Source organism: Salvelinus alpinus, chromosome 21 (genome assembly GCF_045679555.1).
Source record: "Salvelinus alpinus chromosome 21, SLU_Salpinus.1, whole genome shotgun sequence".
NCBI lineage: Eukaryota > Metazoa > Chordata > Actinopteri > Salmoniformes > Salmonidae > Salvelinus > Salvelinus alpinus.
Genome location: NC_092106.1, coordinates 31,933,803 through 31,946,028, shown reverse-complemented (window position 1 = coordinate 31,946,028; position 12,226 = coordinate 31,933,803). Strand labels below are relative to the sequence as shown.

General features: G+C 52.2%; 1 protein-coding gene across 1 annotated transcript in view; it reads right to left on the bottom strand.

Annotated features, from left to right (window-relative positions):
* Positions 1-12,226, bottom strand: part of LOC139548241 (rho guanine nucleotide exchange factor 17-like) — a 130,112-nt gene that overhangs the window by 21,537 nt on the left and 96,349 nt on the right. Inside the window, exons 2-3 of the mRNA XM_071357783.1 lie at positions 7,677-7,754; positions 3,804-3,986 (exon numbers count right to left, since the gene is read on the bottom strand). Coding sequence (XP_071213884.1) covers positions 3,804-3,986; positions 7,677-7,754 — 261 coding nt within the window. The remainder of the gene's footprint in view (positions 1-3,803; positions 3,987-7,676; positions 7,755-12,226) is intronic.

The following is a 12,226-nucleotide window of genomic DNA, read 5'->3' as shown; positions in this document are numbered from 1 at the left end:
ATCCCTCCACCCTCCAGTTACACCTGTAACCCCTCTCCACATCCCTCCACCCTCCAGTTACACCTGTAACCCCTCTCCCCATCCCTCCACCCTCCAGTTACACCTGTAACCCCTCTCCCCATCCCTCCACCCTCCAGTTACACCTGTAACCCCTCTCCCCATCCCTCCACCCTCCAGTTACACCTGTAACCCCTCTCCCCATCCCTCCACCCTCCAGTTACACCTGTAACCCCTCTCCCCATCCCTCCACCCTCCAGTTACACCTGTAACCCCTCTCCCCATCCCTCCACCCTCCAGTTACACCTGTAACCCCTCTCCCCATCCCTCCACCCTCCAGTTACACCTGTAACCCCTCTCCCCATCCCTCCACCCTCCAGTTACACCTGTAACCCCTCTCCCCATCCCTCCACCCTCCAGTTACACCTGTAACCCCTCTCCCCATCCCTCCACCCTCCAGTTACACCTGTAACCCCTCTCCCCATCCCTCCACAACCTCCCTGGCTCCATAGTATCGAGTATTTACAGTATATCCCTCTTTTATCCTCTCTCTAGTCTAATATATAGTAATAATATATGCCGTTTAGCAGATGCTTTTATCCAAATCTACTTAGTCATGCGTGCCTACTTTATACCAATGGGTGGTCCCATGAACCCAACCCACTAACCTGGGGTTACAAGCTCCACTCTCTACCAACTATACATGTTACTGTCGGCTGTCTGTCAAAGGAGGGAGCAGGACTGCATAGAAGGCACAGAGGTCCTGCATGTGTGCGTGCACGGTGTCAGGCCAGGTCAGTGCACGGTGTCAGGCCAGGTCAGGGCACGGTGTCAGGCCAGGTCAGTGCACGGTGTCAGGCCAGGTCAGGGCACGGTGTCAGGCCAGGTCAGTGCACGGTGTCAGGCCAGGTCAGTGCACGGTGTCAGGCCAGGTCAGGGCACGGTGTCAGGCCAGGTCAGTGCACGGTGTCAGGCCAGGTCAGTGCACGGTGTCAGGCCAGGTCAGTGCACGGTGTCAGGCCAGGTCAGTGCACGGTGTCAGGCCAGGTCAGTGCACGGTGTCAGGCCAGGTCAGTGCACGGTGTCAGGCCAGGTCAGTGCACGGTGTCAGGCCAGGTCAGTGCACGGTGTCAGGCCAGGTCAGTGCACGGTGTCAGGCCAGGTCAGTGCACGGTGTCAGGCCAGGTCAGGGCATGGTGTCAGGCCAGGTCAGGGCTATTGAGACAGATGTGTGTTGACAGGTTATCATTACAAGGGGCTGAACTGTAGAGGGGGAGAAGGGCTGAGGGGTGACAGGGGTAAGAGAGAGGAGTTAGGGGGTGAGAGAGAAAGGTGAGAGGGTGAGAGAGACTGGGTGAGGGGGGTGAGAGAGACTGGGTGAGGGGGGTGAGAGAGACTGGGTGAGGGGAAAGCGGTGGGTGGAGGTTGAGGGACATGACATCTGTGTGTAAACTGACATGCCAGACACACACACACACAACACACAATACACACACACACACACACACTCCGAGAGTTGACCTCGCTGTAGCAGAAATGTCTAGCTCAAAGGAAGTTCAGACAGGTCAAGGGATTAGTACTCGCAACATTCCACTAGAATAGGCTAACAATTCCACATATTCTAACTGCATTCCACTAGCATGGGCTAACAATGCTACACATTCAAACTGCATTCCACTAGCATGGGCTAACAATGCTACACATTCAAACTGCATTCCACTAGCATGGGCTAACAATACTACACAGTCTGACTGCATTTTACTTGCATGGGCTAACAATGCTACACAATCTGACTGCATAGGCTAGCGATGCCACACCGTTTAGGATAGGTCTCTCTGCCCCTAAAGGGAGCGACTGAGGCCTATGTTCTTTGGCCGTGGAGGTGTGTGTGTGGGGGGAGGTGTTTGTGTGTTTAGCCTGGGAGATGTGTGTGTTGTGGTGAACTAGAGGGCTACCAGCAGAGGGGTAACATGGACCAGGAGAGGAGACGGGGGGGTTAACACGGACCAGGAGAGGAGACGGGGGGTTAACACGGACCAGGAGAGGAGACGGGGGGTTAACAAGGACCAGGAGAGGAGACGGGGGGGTTAACACGGACCAGGAGAGGAGACGGGGGGGTTAACACGGACCAGGAGAGGAGACGGGGGGGTTAACACAGACCAGGAGAGGAGACGGGGGGGTTAACAAGGACCAGGAGAGGAGACGGGGGGGTTAACACGGATCAGGAGAGGAGACGGGGGGTTAACACAAACCAGGAGAGGAGACGGGGGGTTAACACAAACCAGGAGAGGAGAAGGGGGGTTAACACGGACCAGGAGAGGAGACGGGGGGTTAACACGGACCAGGAGAGGAGACGGGGGGGTTAACACGAACCAGGAGAGGAGACGGGGGGGTTAACACGAACCAGGAGAGGAGACGGGGGGGTTAACACGGACCAGGAGAGGAGACGGGGGGTTAACACGGACCAGGAGAGGAGACGGGGGGGTTAACACGGACCAGGAGAGGAGACGGGGGGTTAACACGGACCAGGAGAGGAGACGGGGGGGTTAACACGGACCAGGAGAGGAGACGGGGGGGTTAACACAGACCAGGAGAGGAGACGGGGGGTTAACACGGACCAGGAGAGGAGACGGGGGGTTAACACGGACCAGGAGAGGAGACGGGGGTTAACACGGACCAGGAGAGGAGACGGGGGGTTAACACGGACCAGGAGAGGAGACGGGGGGTTAACACAAACCAGGAGAGGAGACGGGGGGTTAACACAAACCAGGAGAGGAGACGGGGGGTTAACACAAACCAGGAGAGGAGACAGGGGGTTAACACGGACCAGGAGAGGAGACGGGGGTTAACACGGACCAGGAGAGGAGACGGGGGGTTAACACAAACCAGGAGAGGAGACAGGGGTTAACACGGATCAGGAGAGGAGACGGGGGGTTAACACAAACCAGGAGAGGAGACGGGGGTTAACACGGATCAGGAGAGGAGACAGGGGGTTAACACGGACCAGGAGAGGAGACGGGGGTTAACACGGATCAGGAGAGGAGACGGGGGGTTAACACGGACCGTGAACTTACAGGAGGTAGGGTCAGGGGGAAGTCACTGTACCTTATTATTTAGGGGTGAAGTGTGTGTGTGTATATGTATGTATGTGTCTCTCTCGGAGGTACACTACAAGACCAAAAGGTAGAACATTTATGTAATGACATTCTGTGATTGTCATCTGGCCTACACTGGTAGCCTGTACTGACGTGTCCCCTGATGTGTGCGTGCGTCTCGGGAATCGGACATTCATCTCCGCCTTCCGCAAAATGTAAGTGTTCTCGTCAAACAACAATGCAATACGGAGCGTATACCACACGGTTCCACATCAATACGGAGCGTATACCACACGGTTCCACATCAATACGGAGCGTATACCACACGGTTCCACATCAATATGGAGCGTATACCTCACGGTTCCACATCAATACGGAGCGTATATCACACGGTTCCACATCAATACGGAGCGTATACCTCACGGTTCCACATCAATATGGAGCGTATACCACACGGTTCCACATCAATACGGAGCGTATATCACACGGTTCCACATCAATACGGAGCGTATACCACACGGTTCCACATCAACTCGCTGATTTTTCATGTGGCTGACATACAGTTACGGTAAATGATGGTTTATTATAGTTTTCTTGACATTTTGTTTTAATTATTATGGTTTACCTGTACCGGACCACACCAACTTACTTTCACCCGTGGTTTTTCCATTGTCCATGGTTTACAGTGATTGGATGGAGGGAGGTACTTACCGATTGGATAAGCAGCTGACCCACGGTCTGTTTGTCGTGCCATTGGCTGATGCAGCCGGTGACCTGTTCCAGGAAGTGCTCATGGTGCTCCAGGATCTCTGGGATCTGATAGAACATCTCATCCACCAATGAGGGATCAACTAGTGATCCACTGTCTGGCTGCTTCAGAGGCCGCATATAGCCCTACAGATAGAGAGAGAGAGAGGGAGAGGGGGAGAGGTAGAGAGGTAGAGAGAGAGAGATAGAGAGGTAGAGAGAGAGAGAGGTAGAGAGGTAGAGAGGTAGAGAGAGAGAGAGAGGTAGAGAGAGAGAGAGAGAGAGAGAGAGAGAGGTAGAGAGAGAGAGAGAGAGGAGAGAGGTAGAGAGGTAGAGAGGTAGAGAGAGAGAGAGAGAGAGAGAGAAGGTAGAGAGGTAGAGAGAGAGAGAGAGAGAGTAGAGAGGTAGAGAGAGAGTAGAGAGAGAGAGAGGTAGAGAGAGGTAGAGAGAGAGAGGTAGAGAGGTAGAGAGAGAGAGAGGTAGAGAGAGAGAGAGAGTAGAGAGAGAGAGAGAGAGAGGTAGAGAGAGAGAGAGAGAGAGAGAGAGAGAGAGAGAGAGAGAGAGAGAGAGAGAGAGAGAGAGAGGTAGAGAGGTAGAGAGAGAGAGAGAGAGAGAGAGAGAGAGAGAGAGAGAGAGAGAGAGGTAGAGAGGAGAGAGAGAGAGAGAGAGAGAGAGGTAGAGAGAGAGAGAGAGGTAGAGAGAGAGAGAGAGAGAGAGAGAGAGAGAGAGAGAGAGGTAGAGAGAGAGAGGTAGAGAGGTAGAGAGAGAGAGAGAGAGAGAGAGAGAGAGAGAGAGAGGTAGAGAGAGAGAGAGAGGTAGAGAGAGAGAGGTAGAGAGGTAGAGAGAGAGAGAGAGAGAGAGAGGTAGAGAGAGAGAGAGGTAGAGAGGTAGAGAGGTAGAGAGAGAGAGAGAGAGAGAGGAGAGGTAGAGAGGTAGAGAGAGAGAGAGAGAGAGGGTAGAGAGAGAGAGAGAGGTAGAGAGAGAGAGGTAGAGAGGTAGAGAGAGAGAGAGAGGTAGAGAGAGAGAGGTAGAGAGGTAGAGAGAGAGAGAGAGGTAGAGAGAGAGAGGTAGAGAGAGAGAGGTAGAGAGGTAGAGAGAGAGAGAGAGGTAGAGAGAGAGAGATAGAGAGGTAGAGAGAGAGAGAGAGAGGTAGAGAGAGAGAGGTAGAGAGGTAGAGAGAGAGAGAGAGGTAGAGAGGTAGAGGTAGAGAGGTAGAGAGAGAGAGAGAGGTAGAGAGGTAGAGAGAGAGAGAGAGGTAGAGAGAGAGAGGTAGAGGTAGAGAGGTAGAGAGGTAGAGAGGTAGAGAGAGAGAGAGAGAGAGAGAGAGAGAGAGAGAGAGAGAGAGAGAGAGAGAGAGAGAGGTAGAGAGAGAGAGAGAGAGAATATGTTTCTATTTTGGGAAAATTAAAGCTTATTTTCCTGACACCAGCCTTGTGAAATGCGAACACATCCAGGCAAGCCACAGACCCTGTGAAACAAGCACATGAGTTGGAATGGTGTATTTGTGTGTGATCTGCGTATAAAGCCTGAGTTGGTAGGATGTGTGTGTGTGTGTGTGTGCGCGGGGTGCATTGTTTATTAATACAGTGTGAGTGTGTGTTTGGGGTCTGTTCAGAGGGTGCCTAATCGATGGTGTCTCACACACGCTTCTCATTCTGTTTTGACTACATGGCACCTGGGTTTACTATGGCTTCAGTTTAACATACCCCATCTTTCTCCCTCTCACAAGCCTCTCTCCCCCCTCTCTCCTCTCTAAAGCCTCTCTTCCCCTCTCTCTCTCTCCTCTCACAAGTCTCTCTCCCCCCTCTCTCCTCTCTAAAGCCTCTCTTCCCCTCTCTCTCTCCTCTCCCCCCTCTCTCCTCTCCCAAGCCCCTCTTCCCCTCTCTCTCTCCTCTCCCCCCTCTCTCCTCTCCCAAGCCCCTCTTCCCCTCTCTCTCTCTCCTCTCACAAGCCTCTCTTAAACCTCTCTCTCTCCCCCATCTCTCCTCTCACAAGCCTCTCTTCCCCTCTCTCTCTCCTCTCCCCCCTCTCTCCTCTCCCAAGCCTCTCTTCCCCTCTCTCTCTCTCCTCTCCCCCTCTCTCCTCTCCCAAGCCCCTCTTCCCCTCTCTCTCTCTCTCCTCTCCCCCCTCCCAAGCCTCTCTTCCCCTCTCTCTCTTTCCTCTCCCAAGCCTCTCTTCCCCCTCTCTCTCTCCTCAGCCTCTCTTCCCCCTCTCTCTCTCCTCAGCCTCTCTTCCCCCTCTCTCTCTCCTCAGCCTCTCTCTCTCCTCAGCCTCTCTTCCCCCTCTCTCTCTCCTCAGCCTCTCTTCCCCCTCTCTCTCTCCTCAGCCTCTCTTCCCCCTCTCTCAACTCTCCCAAGCCTCTCTTCCCCCTCTCTCAACTCTCTCTTCCCCCGCTCTCTCAAGCCTCTCTTCCCCCGCTCTCTCAAGCCTCTCTTCCCCCGCTCTCTCCTCTCTCAAGCCTCTCTTCCCCCGCTCTCTCCTCTCTCAAGCCTCTCTTCCCCCGCTCTCTCCTCTCTCAAGCCTCTCTTCCCCCGCTCTCTCCTCTCTCAAGCCTCTCTTTCCCCTCTTTCTCCTCTCCCAAGCCTCTCTTCCCCTCTCTCTCTCCTCTCCCAAGCCCCTCTTCCCCCCTCTCTCTCCTCAGCCTCTCTTCCCACTCGCTCCTCAGCCTCTCTTCCTCCTCAGCCTCTCTTCCCCCTCTCTCAAGCCTCTCTTCCCCCTCTCTCAAGCCTCTCTTACTCTCAAGCCTCTCTTACCCCTCTCTCAAGCCTCTCTTACCCCTCTCTCAAGCCTCTCTTACCCCTCTCTCAAGCCTCTCTTACCCCTCTCTCAAGCCTCTCTTCCCCCTCTCTCAAGCCTCTCTTCCCCCTCTCTCAAGCCTCTCTTCCCCCTCTCTCAAGCCTCTCTTCCTCCTCTCTGAACTGTCCTCTCCACTCTCACACGTCTTCTTTCTTCTCTATCAGCTTTTACTGTCTGAATGAGAGGCTGAACATCTCAGCCATAAAGAACTGTATGACGGTAGTGTTTGGGTCTGGGTTGGGAGAGGGTTGGGTCTGGGTGGGGAGAGGGTTGGGTCTGGGTGGGGAGAGGGTTAGGTCTGGGTGGGGAGAGGGTTTGGGTCTGGGTGGGGAGAGGGTTTGGGTCTGGGTAGGGAGAGGGAGAGGGTTTGGGTCTGGGTGGGGAGAGGGTTTGGGTCTGGGTGGGGAGAGGGTTTGGGTCTGGGTGGGGAGAGGGTTTGGGTCTGGGTGGGGAGAGGGTTTGGGTCTGGGTGGGGAGAGGGTTTGGGTCTGGGTTGGGAGAGGGTTTGGGTCTGGGTTGGGAGAGGGTTTGGGTCTGGGTTGGGAGAGGGTTTGGGTATGGGTGGGGAGAGGGTTTGGGTATGGGTGGGGAGAAGGTGGGGTCTGGGTGGGGAGAAGGTGGGGTCTGGGTGGGGAGAAGGTGGGGTCTGGGTGGGGAGAAGGTGGGGTCTGGGTGGGGAGAAGGTGGGGTCTGGGTTGGGAGAGGGTGGGGTCTGGGTTGGGAGAGGGTGGGGTCTGGGTGGGGAGAGGGCGGGGAGAGGTTTGGGTCTGGGTGGGGTCTGGGTGGAGAGAGGGTGGGGTCTGGGTGGGGAGAGGGTGGGGTCTGGGTGGGGAGACTGCCTGTCTGAATGAGGCGGTGAGACGTGTGGCTGAGGGGTGAGGAGAGGGGCTTTAGCAGGAGTCATTTAACATTAAGACATTGTAACTTCAACCATCTGTTAGCACTGGTGGTTCCTGTGTGTGTGTGTGTGTGTGTGTGTGTGTGTGTGTGTGTGTGTGTGTGTGTGTGTGTGTGTGTGTGTGTGTGTGTGTGTAGTATTACCTGTATGAGTGTCCGGAGCGACTCCACATAAGACTGCTCAGTGTCCAGGAGGGTCATCACGACATGTCTTCTCATATCCTGCAGGGGGAGACAACACTGAGTACTACGGCATAACACACACACAGAATTTGGCTCGACTGTCATCAAAATACGGGTTTCCTGTTTACATGGTTAGGTTGGAATCTGTACACTGGGAAAAACACCAGTGTGTGTGTGTGTGTGTGTGTGTGTGTGTGTGTGTGTGTGTGTGTGTGTGTGTGTGTGTGTGTGTGTGTGTGTGTGTGTGTGTCCTACAGAGAAGATACAAGCTTGTCAAAGGCTTATGGCTCAAAGGCTAATAGAGAAGAGACTCGTGCCTTATCACGACTAACACGGCAAACTACCAGCAGTCACGCTCTACACGTCACACACACACACACCCCCCCCAGGGAATATTAGGCTCAGATTCCTAACGATCTGTTCTCTACATCTTCCTTACCTCAAAACCTCTGTCTATTTTCTCTCTCTTTCTGTATACCTGTAGATTGTGAAGCAGCGCACCAGGAGACATCTGGCTCTGATGCAACAAGACTAACAGAGACAGTGGAAATCTGGTTCAGAGAAGTTAGTCTATCAATGAATTAATCACTGAATGAAATACATTAAGTCTAGTCGACAAAGAGAGAAGGAGGAGAGAGAGAGAAAGAGAGAAGGAGGAGAGAGAGGAGAGAGAGGAGAGAGGAGAGAGAGGAGAGAGAGGAGAGAGAGACGAGAGAGGGGAGAGAGAGAGAAGAGAGAGACGAGAGAGAGAGGAGAGAGAGAGAAGAGAGAGAGACGAGAGAGAGGAGAGAGAGAGAAGAGAGAGAGAGAGAGCGAGATAGAGGGAGAGCGAACGAGAGAGAGAAGAGCAAGACCGGATGAGTCAGGCCAACCCAGTCTGCCCCAGGTGGCTAACGAGACTAACTCTGCCTCCTTCACACACACACGTCCTCTATTCATTGTTGCCACGCCAACCAGCAGCATCCTCCATCTTAGCCCCCCACCGCAGCAACAGTTAACAGGTTTTCTGCTGGCTCGCTAGAGTTCTTTAGCGTTCCATTCTGGCGCTAACGTTAGTCGCTAATCACTGGAGCTTCCTCTTAGGCAGGCAGGGAACATCTCTGCCCCTTAAACCCACAGGGGAGAACTGTCTGACCCACAGACCACTGCTCTGTCACAGGGTTCACACAGGCTCAAAGTCATAGGTTTCAGACAGCCTCCACTGATTCTTCACATGATATAGGAGAATAACACATTATATACTTCCCCAGAAAAAAACATGACCAAATCATTTATTCCAGAACGCACTAGAACAGACATGACTTAACTATGCGTTCTAATCTCCACCTCCACCCAGCCTGACATATCTGGGCTGGTTCTTCTCAGGGGTTCTTTCCATAGGGAGTTCTTCCTGGCCGGCTGGCCAATGTCACATCTGCTTTCTCTTTATGGGTTCAGGTCCAGGTTGTGTTAATATTTGTCGGGCCCCAGGAAGACTAGCTGTCGCCATTGGCGTTGGCAAATATGAATCTATTATTAACCAGTGCAACAGACAACCCAGACTCCATCAACACTAGTAAACATTACCCTAAACACCAGACAGCTGGAGGCTCATATTTTCCTGCTCCGTGTCCTAATAATAACATTACAAAAATAACATCCCACAATTCCACATTTATACCTGGATCTCCCACAAGGCTCAGCAGGGGAGCATTCATGTGTCCCTAGCCTGAGGAAGGTGACAGTGCCGTCACTGCATAGCAGCAAGTCATTTACTGCGTATGAGAGAGAAAGAGAGAGGGAGAGACACACAGAGAGAGAGACACCCTCCAAGACCTCCAGGGCCCCCCCCCAGACCTACACCCCCCCCCCACATCAACCATGCCCACACCCAATTTAGGCCCCCTCAGATCAGACCCATGCCACTCCTGCCCACCCCATGCACCCCACCCCCGCAAAGAGGGCATCAACATGGAAGTCACACATACGCCCAGGTAGTGAGCGGGCAAACAGGCCCAACCCCCACTCTTACACTCGCCCAAGCCAACGGCATGTACCAGATGCTCAGCAGGCTCTGCTCACACTTACTGGCCTGAGGCCAAACCCCGACCAACAACATTGGACACTTTATGGAACAAAAAGCCTTCACTATATCATCCTGGAATATCCAAGGTCTGAGGTCATCTGCCTTTGGCCTAAAGAGCAGGAACCCGGACTTCACCAAAGAAATCGGTAATGCAGACATTGTCATCCTGCAAGAAACATGGTATAGAGGAGACGGACCCACTGGTTGCCCTCTAGGTTACAGAGAGCTGGTAGTCCCATCCACCAAACTACCAGGTGTGAAACAGGGAAGGGACTCAGGGGGAATGCTAATTTGGTATAGAGCAGACCTAACTCACTCCATTAAATTAATCAAAACAGGAACATTTTACATTTGGCTTGAAATTCAAAAGGAAATTATCTTAACAGAGAAAAATGTCCTCCTGTGTGCTACCTACAGTGGGGAGAACAAGTATTTGATACACTGCCGATTTTGCAGGTTTTCCTACTTACAAAGCATGTAGAGGTCTGTAATTTTTATCATAGGTAAACTTCAACTGTGAGAGACGGAATCTAAAACAAAAATCCAGAAAATCACATTGTATGATTTTTAAGTAATTCCTTTGCATTTTATTGCATGACATAAGTATTTGATCACCTACCAACCAGTAAGAATTCCGGCTCTCACAGACCTGTTAGTTTTTCTTTAAGAAGCCCTCCTGTTCTCCACTCATTACCTGTATTAACTGCACCTGTTTGAACTCGTTACCTGTATAAAAGACACCTGTCCACACGCTCAATCAAACAGACTCCAACCTCTCCACAATGGCCAAGACCAGAGAGCTGTGTAAGGACATCAGGGATAAAATTGTAGACCTGCACAAGGCTGGGATGGGCTACAGGACAATAGGCAAGCAGCTTGGTGAGAAGGCAACAACTGTTGGCGCAATTATTAGAAAATGGAAGAAGTTCAAGATGACGGTCAATCACCCTCGGACTGGGGCTCCATGCAAGATATCACCTCGTGGGGCATCAATGATCATGAGGAAGGTGAGGGATCAGCCCAGAACTACACGGCAGGACCTGGTCAATGACCTGAAGAGAGCTGGGACCACAGTCTCAAAGAAAACCATTAGTAACACACTACGCCGTCATGGATTAAAATCCTGCAGCGCACGCAAGGTCCCCCTGCTCAAGCCAGCGCATGTCCAGGCCCGTCTGAAGTTTGCCAATGACCATCTGGATGATCCAGAGGAGGAATGGGAGAAGGTCATGTGGTCTGATGAGACAAAAATAGAACTTTTTGGTCTAAACTCCACTCGCTGTGTTTGGAGGAAGAAGAAGGATGAGTACAACCCCAAGAACCCATCCCAACCGTGAAGCATGGAGGTGGAAACATCATTCTTTGGGGCTGCTTTTCTGCAAAGGGGACAGGACGACTGCACCGTATTGAGGGGAGGATGGATGGGGCCATGTATCGCGAGATCTTGGCCAACAACCTCCTTCCCTCAGTAAGAGCATTGAAGATGGGTCGTGGCTGGGTCTTCCAGCATGACAACGACCCGAAACACACAGCCAGGGCAACTAAGGAGTGGCTCCGTAAGAAGCATCTCAAGGTCCTGGAGTGGTCTAGCCAGTCTCCAGACCTGAACCCAATAGAAAATCTTTGGAGGGAGCTGAAATTCCGTATTGCCCAGCGACAGCCCTGAAACCTGAAGGATCTGGAGAAGGTCTGTATGGAGGAGTGGGCCAAAATCCCTGCTGCAGTGTGTGCAAACCTGGTCAAGAACTACAGGAAATGTATGATCTCTGTAATTGCAAACAAAGGTTTCTGTACCAAATATTAAGTTCTGCTTTTCTGATGTATCAAATACTTATGTCATGCAATAAAATGCAAAGGAATTACTTAAAAATCATACAATGTGATTTTCTGGATTTTTGTTTTAGATTCCGTCTCTCACAGTTGAAGTGTACCTATGATAAAAATTACAGACCTCTACATGCTTTGTAAGTAGGAAAACCTGCAAAATCGGCAGTGTATCAAATACTTGTTCTCCCCACTGTATATCCCCCCACTAGAATCCCCATACTTTAATGAAGACAGCTTCTCCATCCTGGAGGGGGAAATCAATAATTTCCAGGCCCAGGGACATGTATTAGTCTGTGGCGACCTAAATGCCAGAACTGGACAGGAACCTGACACCCTCAGCACACAGGGGGACAAACACCTACCTGGAGGTGACAGCATTCCCTCCCCCATATGCCCACCTAGGCACAACTATGACAACATAACCAACAAAAACGGGTCACAACTCCTGCAGCTCTGTCGCACGCTGGGTATGTACATAGTCAATGGTAGGCTTCGAGGGGACTCCTATGGTAGGTACACCTATAGCTCATCTCTTGGCAGTAGCACTGTAGACTACTTTATCACTGACCTCAACCCAGAGTCTCTCAGAGCGTTCACAGTCAGCCCACTGACACCCCTA